Source organism: Mus musculus, chromosome 3 (genome assembly GCF_000001635.26).
Source record: "Mus musculus strain C57BL/6J chromosome 3, GRCm38.p6 C57BL/6J".
NCBI classification, from domain to species: domain Eukaryota; kingdom Metazoa; phylum Chordata; class Mammalia; order Rodentia; family Muridae; genus Mus; species Mus musculus.
Window position 1 is genome coordinate 131,287,728 of NC_000069.6, and position 17,469 is coordinate 131,305,196.

Consider the following 17,469-nt stretch of genomic DNA (forward strand, 5'->3'; position numbering starts at 1 on the left):
CTCTGGCACGAGCTTCGTCTTTCTTGGCTAATTCATTTCAACAAGAGGGTTGGAGGCTAACGGCTCTGGGCTTCCAATAGACAAGGGAACTTCAGAAAACGTACCAGGCAGCACTGCCAGTGTTCAAGCATCATTGTCTCAAGTAATCAGCGATCCTGCCTAACCTCTAGGGACAGGCAATGATTTACCACGAGAGCCTTTACGAGAGACACACTCTTCTCTGATCTGTACAGACAGGGGTGTGGTGTGAGATGTAAGAAACTGGGCTCAGTCAGCAGTTAAGAGCACTTGTTCTTACTGAGGACCCAGGTTCCATTCCCAGCCCCCACACGGGGCTCATGACCCCCTGTAACTCCAGTTCTAGGGTTGATGCTCTCTCCTGGCCCCTGTGGGCACTAAGCACACGTGCAGTGCACAGAAGGACATTTGGGCAAAACATTCACACGCAGAAATCCACACAGAAAACATTCACACACATAAGAGAGAATCCGACTGCTTGGGCATCTCCCTGAGCCATGTCTTCTAAGTGTGACTGTACTCTGATGGCGTATTTTAAAAAGAGTTACCGTGCCTGTAGGTACATGCCTGTGCTACGCTGTGGGCCCCCTCTCTGGAGGTCTGCTTGCTCTTCCATTTTGACTTAGATTTCGTAAAACCAACAAAAAATTGCTAAGCAACTGAAAACAAACAAACACAAACGAGCTGACACGGTCTTCACTGAAATAAGCGGTTTAATAGGATCACCAAGAGCTTCATTACAGATGAGGTCCAGACCTCGTGATTAGAAAACTGACTCCGGTTAATTTCAGATGAATCGTGACCTGCAAAACCATCCAACAGCAGTGGGCTCGGGAAAAGCGAACTCCTCCTGCAGCCGTGTTAGTAAAGGGGTTTTCATGGCTTTACAGCGTGAGGCACGGTGTTAAACTGCTGGATAATCGTGGGACTCTGATGTCATCTCAGAGAAGGCGGAAGTCCTTTTCAAGTACGATGTGAAATCTTTGGTTAGGAGGTCCAGAAATCCATGTGCAAGTCATGGAATAAGGGGCCAGCAAAGGTGGAGGTCAGATTAGGACAAACAATCTGCACAGCGAGCAGGATTTCCCATTCCACACCTTATCCACAATGTGAGCATCTTTAGCCCCTCGTCTTTAGTGTGCTGGCCTAGACGCAGTCTTGAGGGAGCCGGCAGATTAGCATGTATTCCATTCATCTATTTTGAAAGTTATTATAATTTATGAAGAGGAAAACAGAATGGTGGATAATATAAAGAATATAGACTCGACAGGTGTGGTGGGGCACGCCTTTAATCCCAGCACTTGGAGGCAGAGGCAGGCGGATTTCTGAGTTGGAGGCCAGCCTGGTCTACAGAGTGAGTTCCAGGACAGCCAGGGCTATACAGAGAAACCCTGTCTTGAAAAACCAAAAAAAAAAAAAAAAAAAAAAAAAGCCGGGCGTGGTGGGGCACGGTTTAATCCCAGCACTTGGGAGGCAGAGGCAGGTGGATTTCTGAGTTCGAGGCCAGCCTGGTCTACAGAGTGAATTCCAGGACAGCCAGGGCTATACAGAGAAACCCTGTCTCGAAAAACCAAAAAAAAAAAAAAAAAAAGAATATAGACTCAACTATTACTCAACACCTGGTTATATCCCACATGTTTCTTTTTACTCATATTAGGTTTTTATTTAGCGGCTGTTACCTTCCCTCAGGAAGCAGCTGAGAGTAGGCCTGGGTACCTCAGCGAGCGGCCTGTGGATGCACGCAGTGCGAAGCTGCTGGAAGCTTCCATTCTGGGTTGTCTTAGCAGCTAAGGCCTCATCCTGGATTTGCCTAAAATGGTTACTTTAAATGATAAACAAAAGTCGAGTACATTTTTAAACACTGGCTGAATCAGGTAGGACAAATTACACTGTGTTTTAAAAGTATCCTGGACTGACTGTGAAAAACCGTGGGCGGGCTTTCCCCTACCTCACTTCCGAGTTGCCTGGGCATCCCAAGAATCAGGCATGGCGAGGGGGCAGCAGCGTGCAGCCTGGCCGGAGGAGTCAGCTGGGGCAGAGAGGGGCACAGGTAACGGAGGCCAGCTTCAGGACCACGTGGGGCAATACTGAGATGGGGCTCAGAAAGTGCTCTCCAGTCACAAGGCCAAGTAGCTTGGAGACCCGGTGGGTGATGGCACTTTTTAATTCTGGGCCTTAGCACTGGAGAACCTCAGCTTCCTCAGTGTGAGGACTGCATATACACAAAAGCATTCAGTATTCAGTATTCTAAGAAAGGCTCAGCATCACCATGGTTCCTTCACGGTTCTCGGGAGACCCGAGGGAGGGGCCAGACACAAGCACACTGAGATGCACACTGTTGGCTGTGGGCTGGCTTTGCCACCAGCCATCCCTTACCCCTGGCAGCAAAAGGGACAATGCCCCCCCCGCCCCCACCCATTATGCTCAGTGCATTCCCACATTTCCATGTGGCCCTTGGAGGAGCCATGAGAGGGCCCTCTAATCACGCAATGGCTTCTTGTCTTGAAGAGTAAGTCAGTCATACTGTGGCTGATGGCACAGCAGGAGAGGAGGGTTCTGAGTCACTTGAGTGAGAAATCCCTTCCGGACCAATCCCACAACTCCATTATCACACTCCCCAGCCTAGCATCCAGGGCCCCAATCGTGCCCCTGCACTCACCTACGCGGGGCAGACCTGTGCTGTGCAGCCAGGCTCACCGTTCACGTGGCTACAGACAGCAGACACACGGGTGGACAACAACCTCAAGAGGATGCTTTTCATTTTCTCAACATACTGGGCAAGGGGACATTTCATCCTAGCTCTATAAAAGGGACACATCCCTAAAAAAAAAAAACAAAAAAAACAACAAAAAAAAACAAACAAACAAAAAAAACCAACAACAACACTCATAAGACAAACCCAAAGAAACTGACATTGAATCTATGCCAGAAAAAAAAAATACAAAAGAAAAAAAAAGTATGGGGGAAAAAAAAGGTCTACTTCAATATAACCTAGACCTACATCCCTCTCTGACCGAGTGTCCGTGCTGACACTAGATGTTGCAGGGAGGGGCCTTGGGAGGTCCGAAGGCAGATCTACTGATTTGCCCAGCATCTGCCACCAGCACAGACTTCATGAAGCATCCAGTTCCTCTCAGAGTTGAGAGACGTTTCATTACCTCATTTTACCATGGGATGACGGAGGCTGAGAGATGAGAAGCACTGCTTTCTGATGGAATCCACACAACTAAACCGAGTGTCCATGCTTCCCCGTGGCCAGTGGGCACCACTCAGCCTCTCCTGGCTGTGCCGAACTGCGAGGCCCATGCTCAGCAGCAATAGGAAGGCTGTCTAGGACCGACCAGTACATGGAGTCTGCCCGCGCCTCTCTTCTCGGGGCTTCTTCATCTCTTTGAGATGGTTACATTAAAAGGGTGCGGGGCCAGTGTTAGACCAAATCTCCCAGTCATGACAGGCTTCTCGGAACCCTCAGGTAACGCAAAGGTGAAAGTCTGCATCAGGCTCACGAACATCAGGAATAACTCCATCTTGGCCAGCTGCTCTCCCATACACACCCGCTTCCCTACAAGTGAGATCAGACAAGGAACAGTTAGGACACACCCTGTTCTTTTGTAGCAAGTGGCTACCCGGTCTGTAGAGTTTTAAAGTAAAATCACCACCTAAGCCAGTGCCCTTCAGTTTATCTGTCCACAGTTGGTTCACCCTTGAGCTCCTAGTCATGGAGACAGGAACTAGGCATGGACCCGGAGAGGCAGCCACCCTGCCCTTGTCTTCCTACCTACCTCACCTGGAGGACTAAGGGGAAGGAAGTGAGAGCAAAGTTTCTGGAAACTTCTGTTTCCACAGAAGGAGCCTTGTGGGCCTTAATCTGGGAACTTAAAGAAAGACCCGAGAGAGAGAGAGAGAGAGAGAGAGAGAGAGAGAGAGAGAGAGAGAGAGAGAGAGAGAGCTTCACTCCCAGCCTAGCAGATCGGGAGCTGCTCTCAGGCCTGTAACATGGCCGAGGCTCTCGCTCAGGCCTCACAACCTACATTCAATCCCTGGGACACACATGGTGGAAGGAGAGAGCCAACTGTTTTAACATAGCATGCATGCTATAGTATCTGTCTTCCTCCCTAGCGCGTTCGCGCGCGCGCACGCGCACACACACACACACACACACACACACACACACACACTCCTGTGCACAAAAACAAATAAGTAATTAAACTGAAAGTTGGCAGGGGCCATGCAGGAAGGGCTGTGGCAAGCAAGAAGGCTTCGTTGAGATGGCCCATCCTTTTGCACAGCTGTGAAGGGTGAGCTCTGAAGAGGCATGGACCCCAGGGACTTTGTCCCAGGACTGTTCTTGCTGCTGTGCACGTCCATGCTGGCCACTGCCGCGTCCCTCATGAACCTGACAAAGCCTGTTGTTTCCTGGGGTTTTACCTACTCTGTTGAGCAGATTTCTTACAGAATCAATATAAAAATGTACTTTCTTGTATTAATACTTTTTAGATGAATTAGTGACTTTTATAGAATTCCTGATTTGATTCAAATAATTTTAGGAAGTTACAATAATTGATAGAAAGTCTAAGGAGATGGTTTGACTTGTTTTGCCAGAAAGATGATAAAGTTAGAATCAAGAGTAGAATGTGCCCCCTTCTCTTAGAATATCACAAAAAGGAGTACAGCGAGCTTTCACACACTACAAGCATGTGAACTGCACTAGGAAGAGAAGTAGGCTTGGGACAGATTTGTGATCAAGGAAAAACATTCATTCTAGGTCAGGTCCAAGGATGAGGCCACAGGTGTGCACTATGATAAAGCAAGGCCATAAATATATAAAACGATTGCTCTGCACTTACAGTGAGTTTATAGAATAAGTCACAGATAAGACAACTGCTTTGAATTTATTATCAACATCATCCTGCTGTCACCCCCTCTTTGTAACATTTTATCTATGAGGTAATCTTTTCTTACATAGAGAACTGTTAGCTGAAAAGCTATAAAAAGCTAGAAGCAAAAATAAACCGTGTTAGAGCCAGCTCTTTAGAACTTTGCTCTACCCATCAACTGTAAATATGTATATATGTCTATGTCTGTCCATATGTACATATGTATGTGTGTGTATATATGAATGAATTTATGTGTGTGTGTGTTGTATATGTGTTATGTGTATGTATGTACGTATGCAGTGTGTGTGTGTGAAACTGTTGGAACTTGCTTATTGGAACTCGATTTTTAGAGCCTGTTTTTCTTTTTCCAGTGTTAGTATGTGCGTGTACAATTTTGCTCTCTTTCCTTTTCTTTCTTGCTGGCCTCTTAAGAGTTAAAAGAGTTCAGAGTTTCTTGCAAGCAGCTAATTAACCTTTGATAGTTCCTTAGCCTTCCCACTTCTCAGGCCCCAAAGAGCTTAAGCAACCAGGAAGGCAAGATTTCCAGTTATAAAGATTAAGCCCATCTCCCTCCCTCCCTCCTTTCTTTGTCTGCTCGGGATGGAACTTAGGACTCATGCATGCAAGGCAAACAGACACCAAGTCACTGCTGTCCATAGCCATGCTTTTGTTTTTTTTTTTTTTATTTATTTGAAACAAACAAACAAACAAAAAGGTTGGGTCAGCAAGGCAACTCAGTAGCAAGAACTGATTCCTTGACATTGTCCTCTGAACCCGGTACCTACACTCACACATACACATCTCAAACATGCCTGTATACACACACACACACACACACACACACACACACCAATGATAAAGTGAAAAACAAATTAAAACCAAGCTTTAACTGACCTATCCCAAAAGGAATAAAAGTTTCTCTTTTCAAAAGTTGTCCTTGGTCATCCAGAAATCGATGAGGACAGAAGTCGTCTGGCTTCTCCCAGATGGCTGGGTCTCTGTGTACTGACCACAGGTTGATTAGGACCACTGTGCCTTTGGGAATGGTGAACCCTTGGAGGACTGCAGACAACAGACAAGAACGGAGTCAGTACTGTACGTCCACTAAAAGTTCTCTTCCAACATCACTGTTTCCAGGGAGGAAATGGTCACCTACTAACACAGTAGCTGGCTGAGACTAAATTCTGAGGTCTCTGAGGGGAGGGACAAGATCCTATCAAAGATCTCTGATCCTGTCTCTCTGCTCCAGCCCAGACCCAGCCTGAGACAGGAGTGGCAGGACTAGGTGTTGAATCAATGAGCCAAGTCAGGCCACTAAAACTTACGAGGAAACACTAAAGCATTCTAGGTTAACATTCCCCAAGATTTATATATTCTTAACATTTACATAGACTGTGACCTAGCTAGGGCTGCTACTGCTGTGTAGACACAGCATGAACAACAAGGAGGGAAGGGTTTATTTCCCTTATACTTCATCATGGAAGAAAGTCAGGGCAGGAACTCCGGAGAGGCAGGAGCTGATGCAGAGGCCATGGAGGGGTGTTGTTCTCTGGCTTGTCTCCCCTGGCTTGCTCAGCTTTCTTATAGAACCCAGGGCCACCGGCCCAGGGATGGCACCGCCCACCACGGGCTGGGTGCCCCCCATCAATCACTGATTAAGAATATGCTCTGGCTGGGCGGTGGTGGCACACGCCTTTAATCCCAGCACTTGGGAGGCAGAGGCAGGCGGATTTCTGAGTTCGAGGCCAGCCTGGTCTACAGAGTGAGTTCCAGGACATCAGAAATATCAGGACTTTTTATTACCTTATCTTTATTTATAGCCATATCGCAATTACAGTTATGAAGTAGCGACAAATATAGTTTTAGTTCCACAACACGAGGAACTGCATTAAAGGGTCCCAGCATTAGGAAGCCTGAGACCCACTGCCCTACAGGCTTGCCCACAGCCCAATCCCACAGAGGCATCTCCTTAATTCAGGCTCCCTCCTCTCAGATGACTTTAGCCTGTGGTAAGTTGACATAAAACTGCCCAGCACAGAAGGGAGCCACCTACAGGCCTTTGTGTCCACACTGCATGAAGGAGATGGCGAATTAAGAGAAAAGAGCTCTGCTTCCCCATCACCAGCATCGTTGGACAGGCTAACCAATATCCCCAGGGGCTGGGCTCTTCTCAGAGCATCTACTTTGCATACTGGGCTGTCTCTAGAAGCCTTAAACTTCACCCTCCCCATCAGCCTCTTATCTCTGTCTCTCTGAAACAGAGTTACCTCTGAAGGCACGATTCTCCTGCTGAAGTTTCCCAAGTGCTAGGATGACAGCTGGGTAGCACTCTGCCTTATGAAGGGGCGCTTTAGCGACATCCTGGACTCACCACATACATGGACATCTTTCTCAGCAGCTGATAGGTTAGAGCTGGTGACCCCTAGAATCAGGCTGGAGCGTTCCAGTTTTTAAATAATTACATTTTGCCTGCAGAATTTTTAAAAAAAACCAAAGGGCCTAAGCTCTAGCTAACATGCTTAAGTCCACATTTAGTCTGGATCTTCCAAGTCTCTTCTGCGGGACAGCTGACTAGAAGGACAACATCGTTTGCGCTGTGGTATAAGTGTGTGGATACTGGAGGCCAGAGGGCTACTGGTAAGGACTATAGTCCCTGAACCAGTGATAAGGTAGAAACAACCCAGGACCTTTCTGATGTGGCCACACCCCTCTCCACTCGGAGGATTCCCTCAGGGATCTGCAGAGAAGGGAGGCTCCGGACTTGCCTGTTTTCTCCGAGGTCATGTGAGGAATGGCGAGCGGCACCACCATGGACAGCCGCTGCACCTCCATGATGGTGGCCTCTGTGTATGGCATCTGGGCCTTGTCCGTGAGGGAAGGTGCACGGTCACAGCCAATGACCCTTTCAATTTCTTCATGAACCTTTTCTGTGCAGGAAGGGAAGAATAAACCAGAGATAAGGCTGGGAGAGTTGAGCCAGCGCTGTTTATACAGACTCTCCCCATCAAGGCATCCGTTGGCGCGGTGGCTGGATGCAGGCTTGGCAGAGACAGCAAGCCACTGGGGGTGGGGCCCTGCCACACTGGAGCTTTGATGGACAGCAGAAGAGATTGTGCAAAAGAAACAGCCCTCTGGATTCCAGGGCACGCAGCGTTCCGTGCTCATGTGACTCTCTACGCTGTAACACCCTGCAAAAGTCCAAAATCATAGCCAGCAAACCAGACCTTTGGGGTTGCTGCAGTTGAGCATGACCCTCTAAAGCCTGTGGTTGCAGGTCTGTTCTCTACAGTGGTGACATTATGAGGGGGGACCCTGTGGGAGAACCGAGGAGAAAGCGCACTTCCCCCTTCCTTCTCTTTTGCATCCACCCTGAGGAAATTCCCTACCACAATCCACTGCCTTACCACAGGCCCCACTGTCACCGAGACAGCTGGCTATGAGCTGCAACCACCAGACAACATACTTCTCTTGTCAGTTAATTATCAATCACGCATTGTTACAGCATTGAAAAACTGGTTAACACTGGGTTCATGTACATGTACCCCTCAAAGACTTTCTAAAATCATAAAGCTGGTGTGATTAAGCAGCAAATTTTTGGGGATAATGTGTTGCTTAGTAGTAGCTACTTAAAGCAGATGGCCACAATGAGGTCTGTGGTAAGAAAAGAAAAGTGGACGCTTCAAGAAGTTCGTAACTCCATCCTCTGGCGCCTTGCAAATAAGATATCTTCAAGTGTCTTTGTTTCCAATCTCTACAACTGAAAACAAAGCTGGGTGCTACACACACACACACACACACACACACACACAAAACCTTAACTCACTGTTTCAGAAACCCCTCTTGGGTTACATCAGAGTGTGGCAGACACCATGGTGACACCATGTGTGTGAGAGAGATGTTACATGGCAAACAAGAATCCAGAGGCACTCAGGGGCCCAGGCTGCCCCTTTTCTGCTAACTCCCTCTTATGGGCATGAACTCAGTTCCTGGAAGCACTACATCAACCTGATTGAGGATGCGAGGGACACTCAAACTCCTCAAGAATCTTGGTCTCGAGAGTGAGCTCTAAAAAGTCCTATGACAAACAATCTTGCTGTGGGTACCTCAAAGGCACAAACTTGTAGCACATGAACCTTTGGGGGGATACTTGAAAATCATATCCAACTGACACACATAGCTGAAGGGACTGTACTAAGCATGGGGACATATCCTGGACTATTGAGTGCATCTCCATCCAAGCACAGTTATATGCTATATGGTGACACTTTAGTCAACCACTGACCACATCAACAAGATGGCCCTGTGAGGTTATATTGCCTAGTGACACTACGGTTATGTCAGTTTAAGTGTACTCTGTGATGCTTGCACATAGTGAAACCATCTAGTGACATATTCTTAGGACATGCGCCTATCACCAAACCGCATGGGCTTTAAAATCAGATGGCCTTGCCTAACCGACTTCAGTCAGAAGAAGATGTGAATACGGAAGCATGGCCTGAGGGCTACAGCTCTGCTGGCTCTGAAGATGGAGAGAGGACCACCAGGTCAAAGAAGCTGAAAATAGCAAGGAGAGAATTCCCCTTTGGGGCCTCCAGCGGGCAACGCAAGCCTGGCTCACACCCCAGTCTTCAGTTCAGTGAAGCATTTGTCACACTTCTAATATAGATTTGTTATAAATTCGGGTTTGCTTAAGTGACTAAGTTTGTAGTGAATAAATAGCTAGAGCTGCTGCTGAAAGCAATATACCACGTTCCCTTACTCAGCCCCCGCCACTGGCTGTCCACTGTGGTGGCACTGGCTGTGACTTCTGCTGACTCTTGGGCTTGCGTTCTCTGTGTTCAAAACGAGATGAAGGTATGGATGAGCAATAGACTCCCTTAGCCCTCTCTACACGCCACTTCTCTAACGGCCTTCACTTTCACAGGTTTCAAAGGGAACTGGACAGGGAGATTAAACAGGGGTGGGCAAGCTATGACGCTAGTCTGTCTAGAAACCCGAGGCTTCGCCGCTGTTCACCTCTCGAACTCCCTATAGAATACAAGTGTTTACTGCGTTTTTCCAACCTGGACACATGGGTGCTCCGGGGCCAGCAGATCACAGAGTCCGTGACTGGGTTCAAAGAACCTGCCTTTACCCTGAGTTAAGAACAAATGCACCAATTACTTTGCACGTCGGGGTTCAGTGACATGTACAGCAGGCACCAGAGCAGAGAGTTGGTCGTGGTGTCAGTGCCGGCGATGAAGAGGTCCCCAATGATGTAGAACAGGTAGTCCTCGTCGAAGCTGCTGCGCCTGCTGGCTCCCTGCTCTTCCTCCATGTGCAGAAGGTACATGTCTATGAAGTCCTGAGGGTTGCTGGCATCCAGAGACTCTTGATGCTCTCGGATGATGTTTTTCAGGAAGCAGGATATGTCCCTTTCGATTTGCCTTAGCTCCTTAAATGGACCAAAGGGGAGGTAGTAAAACCAGGGGCATATGTTGATCAGGAAGAGCTGGCTGTGCAGGCAGATTTCCAACCCCCGGGACATGAAATCCAACACCTTTTTAAACTCCTTGTTGGTGTAATCGAAGCGCTGGCCGAAGCACAGGGAGCAGATGATGTTGGAGACGGCATTGCTGATGATTGGGAAGGGGCTGAAGGGGGCCTCCCCGTGCTTCTGCATGGCTTCTTTCACGTATGCAAACTCCTCGATGATCCTGGGCTCCAGGCTGAGCTTGCCCAGACCGAAATGACGAAGCGTCGAGTGGGAGAATCTCCTCTGCTGTTTCCAAATTGGACCATAGTGTGCAAACACGATTCCTGCAAGGACAGAGGGGAGGGAGGGTGAGAGCAAGGCCTGGGTATAGCGAATGGGAGCCACCGGGGAGGCATAGTCTGTATTTTCAAGTCTCTAGGCCAATGTTCAGATGCAGATAGAGGCAGTGCCTAAAATTCTTGTGCACTTAAGTATCTTTCGATTTCACAACAGTAGATTCAGGCTTAGAAAACCTTCAAAGCCCAGCTCCTGGCACAGTGCTGCACACAGTAGGAGCCTGGACTCATCCGGATTCCCGATGGCTGCGTCCTATTTGACCCCAACGCATACATCGACCACCATGGGGGTCGGATGAAGTCCTGAGCAAGCCTGTGCTGCTGACATGAACATGGCCGTGTTAAGGGTCCCTCAAGCTAAGTGATAGCAAGGCCCTCACCCCCACATCAGATTCAAAGAAAGGCAGAACCTTCCTCTGGTCCACGTGTGGATGCTGACAGCGCGTGCAGAAAGCACTGAGCGCAGCTTCCTCCTTCCTGAGGTTTATAGCCTGAGCTTGCACCTCTGTAGAGACCTCTCCTACCAAGAAGAGCTGATCCTGCCTCCCTTGCTCAACTGTAGACAGTAACCCGGCCTCCTCGGTCCACGTGCATACAATAAACGTGCGTGGAGTTGTTTCTAGGCTGCCGCTTGAGCATCCCCATCAGACTGTGCTGCCCAGCGGGTCCCAGCTTTGCTCTACATGTCTGTCCTTTCTTCCTTCCCCAGTGGCCCGAGGCAGGTCAACTCCAAAGCTGTGTAGGTCACACATCTCCCGTCCCCTCCACACTGGATACTTTGCTTTTTGCTGTGAATAAACACCTAATAGGAAACTGCTCACGCCTTTGCCAGGAAGCACAAAGTTTGGACCACAGCCAGGGCTCGGCTATAATCCACACACAAGGCCCAGGGACCAGCTTCCTCTAGCTGGGTCTGACCTTCTAAGAGTTCTACAATTTCCCAAACTACTATCACAAGTTAGGACCAAATATTGAAACACATGAGCCCACGGGGGTCAGTCAACATTCAAACTGCCGACGCCATGTTCTGAATCCTTAGCGTGTGGTGTGCAATATTCAGTTGGGAATGAAAGATGGAGCCGGGCAGCGGTGGCGCACGCCTTTAATCCCAGAACTTGGAAGGCAGAAGCAGGCAGATTTCTGAGTTCGAGGCCAGCCTGGTCTACAGAGTGAGTTCCAGGACAGCCAGAGCTATACAGAGAAACCCTGTCTCAAAAAACAACAAAAAATTTAAATAAATAAAAATAAAATTAAAAAAAAAAAAAGAAAGAGAGAAAGACCAGTTCTGTTGTTGGTTCTTTTATACTGTAAGTTCCTCTGTAATCAAGGGTCAGGGGTCAGCTCAGCAGTACAGCACAAACTACTACTACTAGCATTCACAAAGCCCTGGGTTCAATCCCCAGCAACAGGGGAAAAGAGATCATTTCAAAATAAACATCTCTATGGATGGACCCAGGGTTGAATATGGACTTTCTTCACATTTTACAGACATCACTAAGGGCGCAGTGACGAGCCATAAAATATGGGTATCATCACATGAATAGTCACTGCCAAATTACTGTCTTAAGTAGATTTAGAATGGAGAAAAAGGACGGCCACGAGTATATGAACATCACCATGTTTTGAACGGCTGCCTCTTGATACTTGTAATATTCTAGTTTGGCCACTAGAGGGAGAAACTGTATCTCAAGTGATTTTCATTCACACTTCCGTGATTGTCAGTGTAGGTCAGAGTGGCTTTACCCAGGTCACTGATGGGGCTCTTATTCCAGATGTCACACTTACCTTACCTAATGTGTGCTGTGTGGAGATTTTCTTTCTATATAGTGTAAGTGCATAGGTGAAACCTCCTCTCTCTCTCATTACATGAGTTAGTTTTTGCTTTTAATAGTATTACTTGATAAGCATAAGTTTTAAAGATACCACAAGTAGATTAAAAAACACTGATTTATCACGAGTGTGTGTGTGCGCGCGTGTGCACGCACTCCCACATGCACACAGAAGCCAGAAGAGGGCATTGGATTCCTTGCAGCTGGAGCTAAAGGTGGTTGGAGGCACCTATCTTGGAAGCTGAGATCTGAACTCAGGACCTCTGAAAGAGCAGTATGTGCTAACCCGAGCCATCTCTCCAGTCCACATGAAGACTTCTCTCGCTTTTTAAAAGATAGAGTGTTATTTTGAAGTCTATGCTGTCCTTGAAGTTGTGGCAATCCTCCTGCCTCAACCCCTCCAAGTGCTGCTGTGCCACTGTGCCTGTCTACAGGTCCTTTTCTTTATGATTTATGCTACAGGTCTTATTTTAGAAATCCCTTCCTACCAAGGATTCAGAAACACACCATTTTCTTATAAAAATTTAAAATGCTGACTTTGAAAACATTTTTTAAGATTTATTTTTACTTTGTATGTTTTTAAAAAATATTTACTTACTTATTTTATGAATATGAGTACACCATTGCTCTCTTCAGACACACCAGAAGAGGGCATCGGATCCCATTACAGATGGTTGTGAGCCATCATGTGGGTTATTGGCTCTTGAACTCAGGACCTCTGGAAGAACAGCCAGTGCTCTTAACCACTGAGCCATCTTGCCAGCCCCATCTCTGCATGTTTTATCTGAATGTATGTATGTGTACTATATGTGTGCCTGGTGCCTACAGAGACCAGAAGAGTCTGCTGGATCCCCCAGAACTGGAGTTACAGAAAGTTAGGCAGGGCCTTGTGGATGCTGGGAACTGAACCTAGGCCCTCTGGACGAATAGCAAATGCTCTCAATCACATGAGCCATTTCTCCAGGCCCCAGATTTTTTATTTTCTTCATTTTTAATTAATTCTCTATGACTTACCTATAATTCCAGTGAGATAAAAATACATTTTTTTTCATATAGATAACTGGGGTGGGGTTGAGGGTGTATAACCCATAGGCAGGTGCATGAGGAGGCCAGAGAAGGGCCTCCATGTGTCCCGATCTGTCACTCTCGGCCTTACTCTGTCGACTGCCTCTTACTGAATCAGCTCGCTGCTAGGCTGGTAGCCAGAATGCCAAGGTGATTCTCCTGCCTTGGGGTCTGAACACGACCCAGAACACTGGTAGTCTGTTTACTGTGGCCGATGGCTATAAACTTGAGTTGTCACTTAAATCAGATGAAGAGAGGGCAGAACGCTGGAGGTTTAAGCCAAGAGAGATTTCCTGGTCTTCCTTCACCAGTGGCCAGATTAGTTGTGTATCCTTACTCTAAATTTCATTCAGAGTGAACGTTTACAGATCCCTGTCTTAAATCAGAAGCATCTTACACAGTGGCTGTCATACACCCTTCATCTTGAACCCAACTCTAGCCAAGAGGCCACTAAGGTGCACGCAATTCAGCGCATCCAACTTCTGTTTTCTGCAGAGGCTGGAGTGGCCTTAGGAACAAGAACTAACTACCCTTGATATAGCAGTCAAGCTCTCCGTGCTCCAGCCCAGTGCTCACACCTGCCCTCCCCATTACAGGTGCCTCCAATTCCAGAGCTTTCTGAGGCCTTACATGGGGAGTTTCCAAGGCAAAATTAGAAATGGGGTGAGGGAGGGGATATCAAAGTATGAAGTCAGGGGGCCACTCTCCTGAACCGAAGCATATATATGCCACCCACAATGGATTCAGTCTTGTACTTCAGTGTCTGAAGACAGAACACAGGATTGACAGGTGGCTGGAGAATAGGAGATCGAGACCCTGTGTCTGCCGAGGGAGATATACACGGGCTCTGGGAACAGACTGGCTATCTTGAAATATTCTCTCAAAAAAATTAGTCACTTTCTCTTAAATTTAACCTCAGGCAAGTTCTTTAGTCACCCGCGGGGAGCAGCCACATTCTTTGCCAAAATATTAGAGGCTATGAACACATCCGGTTCACCAGTCTCCTAGCTTGGATTCTGGCCATTCCTAAGGGGGAAAAAAATATCTTCTTATACTTTTGCAACTGAATGATACTCGGTGAAATGAATCCCCCTCCCCCTTTTCCTAACACAGCCAATGTTTAGAAACGTTGAGATCAGACCTATGCGTGAGAAGGCCTCACTTGGGACAAAGGAAGGCTTCCGGGGTGGGTGGTCCTTATTTTACAGTTTGGTGCCCACACCTCCCTCACTTTCCAGTGTGTCTCCCACTTTAATCGCACACTAGAAAGCCACGCCTCCGTCCTCTATCCCCTATGCTGGTCATGACGCAGGTCCTGCCGCCTGGGGATCCTGAGCCCGCGGCGCGCTCACCCTTCTCCTTGGTCATGATGGAGATGAGCGGCATCCGCGGGCGGTCACTGAACACTTCAGCCTGCTGCACTAGCGCCTCGCGCACGCTGTGGAAGTCGCTGAGGACCACCACCAGACGGTGGCCGATGAAGAAGCTGAAGATGTTGCCATAGACACGGGCCATCCTGGCCAGGTACACATGCTGGCCCACCGTGTCCGTCTGGCTGCCCGAGCCCAGCCAGAACTGCGGTCGTAGAAAGCGCGGCACCAGCAAGTGCCCGAAGTTACCCACGAGTGGCCGAGGCTTGGGCCCCGGAGGGATGCCGCAGGCGCGTTGCCGCCGCAGCCAAACCCAGCCTAGCAGCACCGCCAGCAGGCAAAGTAGCAGCGCGCCTCCTGTCGCCCGCACGTGCAGTCTAGCTCCCGGCTGCTCCCCTGCCGCGGGACGCTGGTCCCCGAGCGAGGACATGTCCCAGGTACCGCCTGCATCTAGCTCCGCTGCAGACGCGCCGGCACCGCGACAGTAGCCGGCTACATGACTCAAGGTCAACCGCGAGGCAGGGCAAGGCACGCCCTTCCGATTGGCTGCGCCGCGTGCCCCTCTCGGGATCCTCCAGTCAGCTGCTCCTGCATAAGGTGGGGGCGGGACGTCCTACGGGACGGCTGGTGGTGACGAGTGGTCTCTCGCAGCACAGCTGAGCTGTCCTGAGTGGGGTTTTGTTTGTTTGTTTGTTTGTTTGTTTGTTTGTTTTGCCAGTTTAGTGCACTAGCAGCAGCAGGCTCCTCCAGGGGGTGTGAGCTTTCTGTGGGTTTCTGCATATGGCCTGACTATATCAAAACACTCAGAGAACCCGGGCTGGGTGACTGCTTTATTAATTAGCCTTAGACAAGACCTGAAATGCTGAGCTAGTATCCAACAATGTGATGTGTGGATATTCCAACATCTGGGGATGGCTCCAGAGTGCTTTACCTTCCTGTCATTTACAGGCCAGATGTTGTGGTTTCTCTCGGTTAGACTCTCCCTAGAATTGTCGATGCCCCCCCCCCTTTTTTTTCTATTTTAATTTTTCTATTCTTATTTCTATTTTCTACTTTTATTTGAATCTTGATAGCCTAGAACTCCTTATGTAGACCAGTTTGGCTACCAATTCAGAGATCCACCTACATCTGCCTCCAGAATTCACATATTAAAGACATATACTACCATGCTGGGGGAGGGGGTCAAATTCTAGCCCATGCTTGTGGTAGGGAAGTGCTTCACCTGTGATCCACGTTTGGTTCCTGTGTTAGATCACTCCCTCCCAACAAACACACGCACACACCACACAGAATTTGAACACTATGGTGCGTTATAAATATGACCAAAGCTTGAAGGGTGGTGACTTCTTTTCCTATTATGTGGGTTTTTAAAAAATATCTACTGTTCTCTACTGCTTTTGCCGTAGTTAGTAAAGTACACAAATACATTCTTCCTTCTCCCCTCCACAAACTACAAAAGCCCCTGTCACATTTCCAGTAATTAACCCTTATCAGATTCCTTTTCTTGTGTGACTTTAAACAAGATTTCCGAGTATAAGACATTAAGATGTTCATTATTATCTTGTTACTGTCTTGCAACTGGCCGCTCCTGTAACTCACAGTCCAGCCTTAATTGGAAGCCCCCTGTTTACGCTTCCACTGTTGGGTGCGATCACAGGAGTACTGTACTCTCCCCAGAGCACACATACACTTTCCAGCTGCTTGTTGGCAGATGCAGTCTCCAATACGGCATTTCCTTCTCTTTATGCCATTCTCTAACCCACTACTATCGGGTGAGCTCAATTCACAAATTATCTTAAGCTGTTTAGTCCCCCTTTTTCATGGCACAGCAGGAATCTATCCGACCCATTTGTCTTATCTTCTGCCTCTTCCCTGCCACCAAACACCCAGACTGCTGCCGCGTGCCCCCTCTTTGAAATATTCTCTGCAAAAAAATTAGTCACTTTCTCTTAAATTTAACCTCAGGCAAGTTCTTTAGTCACCCTCGGGGAGCAGTCACATTCTTTGCCAAAATATTAGAGGCTATGAACACATCCGGTTCACCAGTCTCCTAGCTTGGATTCTGGCCATTCCTAAGGGGGAAAAAAATATCTTCTTATACTTTTGCAACTGAATGATACTCGGTGAAATGAATCCCCCTCCCCTTTTTCCTAACACAGTTGGAATTAAGAGAGCCCTTCCAATCCTTGTACAACTTTGTCCAAATAAAACTGGACTCTCTAACCATTGAAATTCTGCCTTCAGCTGAGATTTAGATCTTTCAAAGGGGCTCCTCCTTTCACCTCTCCTAGAACCATCACAGGGCATACATGCAGCTAATTCTCGGGATGATTGAACATTGACCTAATTTAAAAACTGACAACTGCCCTCTCTTGTGTGAGATGTAACTGTGCTTATGATGTTTCCTAACTATTCTCTTACTTTCATTAATAGCTCTGTATGACAGATAGAAAGTTGACTTATACCTGTATGTCCCAGTTCATAAAGAACCAATCCCCA

General features: G+C 47.9%; 1 protein-coding gene across 2 annotated transcripts; it reads right to left on the minus strand.

Moving 5' to 3' along the window:
- Positions 1–2,763: 2,763 nt before the first annotated feature.
- On the minus strand, positions 2,764–16,430 carry Cyp2u1 (cytochrome P450, family 2, subfamily u, polypeptide 1). 2 transcript variants are annotated; one of them, NM_027816.3, is made up of 5 exons: positions 14,953–15,500; positions 10,059–10,694; positions 7,661–7,822; positions 5,790–5,957; positions 2,764–3,580 (listed from the first exon to the last, which is right to left on the minus strand). In NM_027816.3, the coding sequence occupies exons 1-5, from the start codon at positions 15,398–15,400 to the stop codon at positions 3,402–3,404; spliced, it is 1,593 nt and encodes a 530-aa protein (NP_082092.2). In that variant the 5' UTR covers positions 15,401–15,500; the 3' UTR covers positions 2,764–3,401. The 2 variants fall into 2 exon arrangements, 1 of the variants encoding a protein (NP_082092.2); XR_375583.4 differs by having other exon boundaries at positions 2,908–3,580; positions 9,959–10,694; positions 14,953–16,430.
- Positions 16,431–17,469: the final 1,039 nt, after the last annotated feature.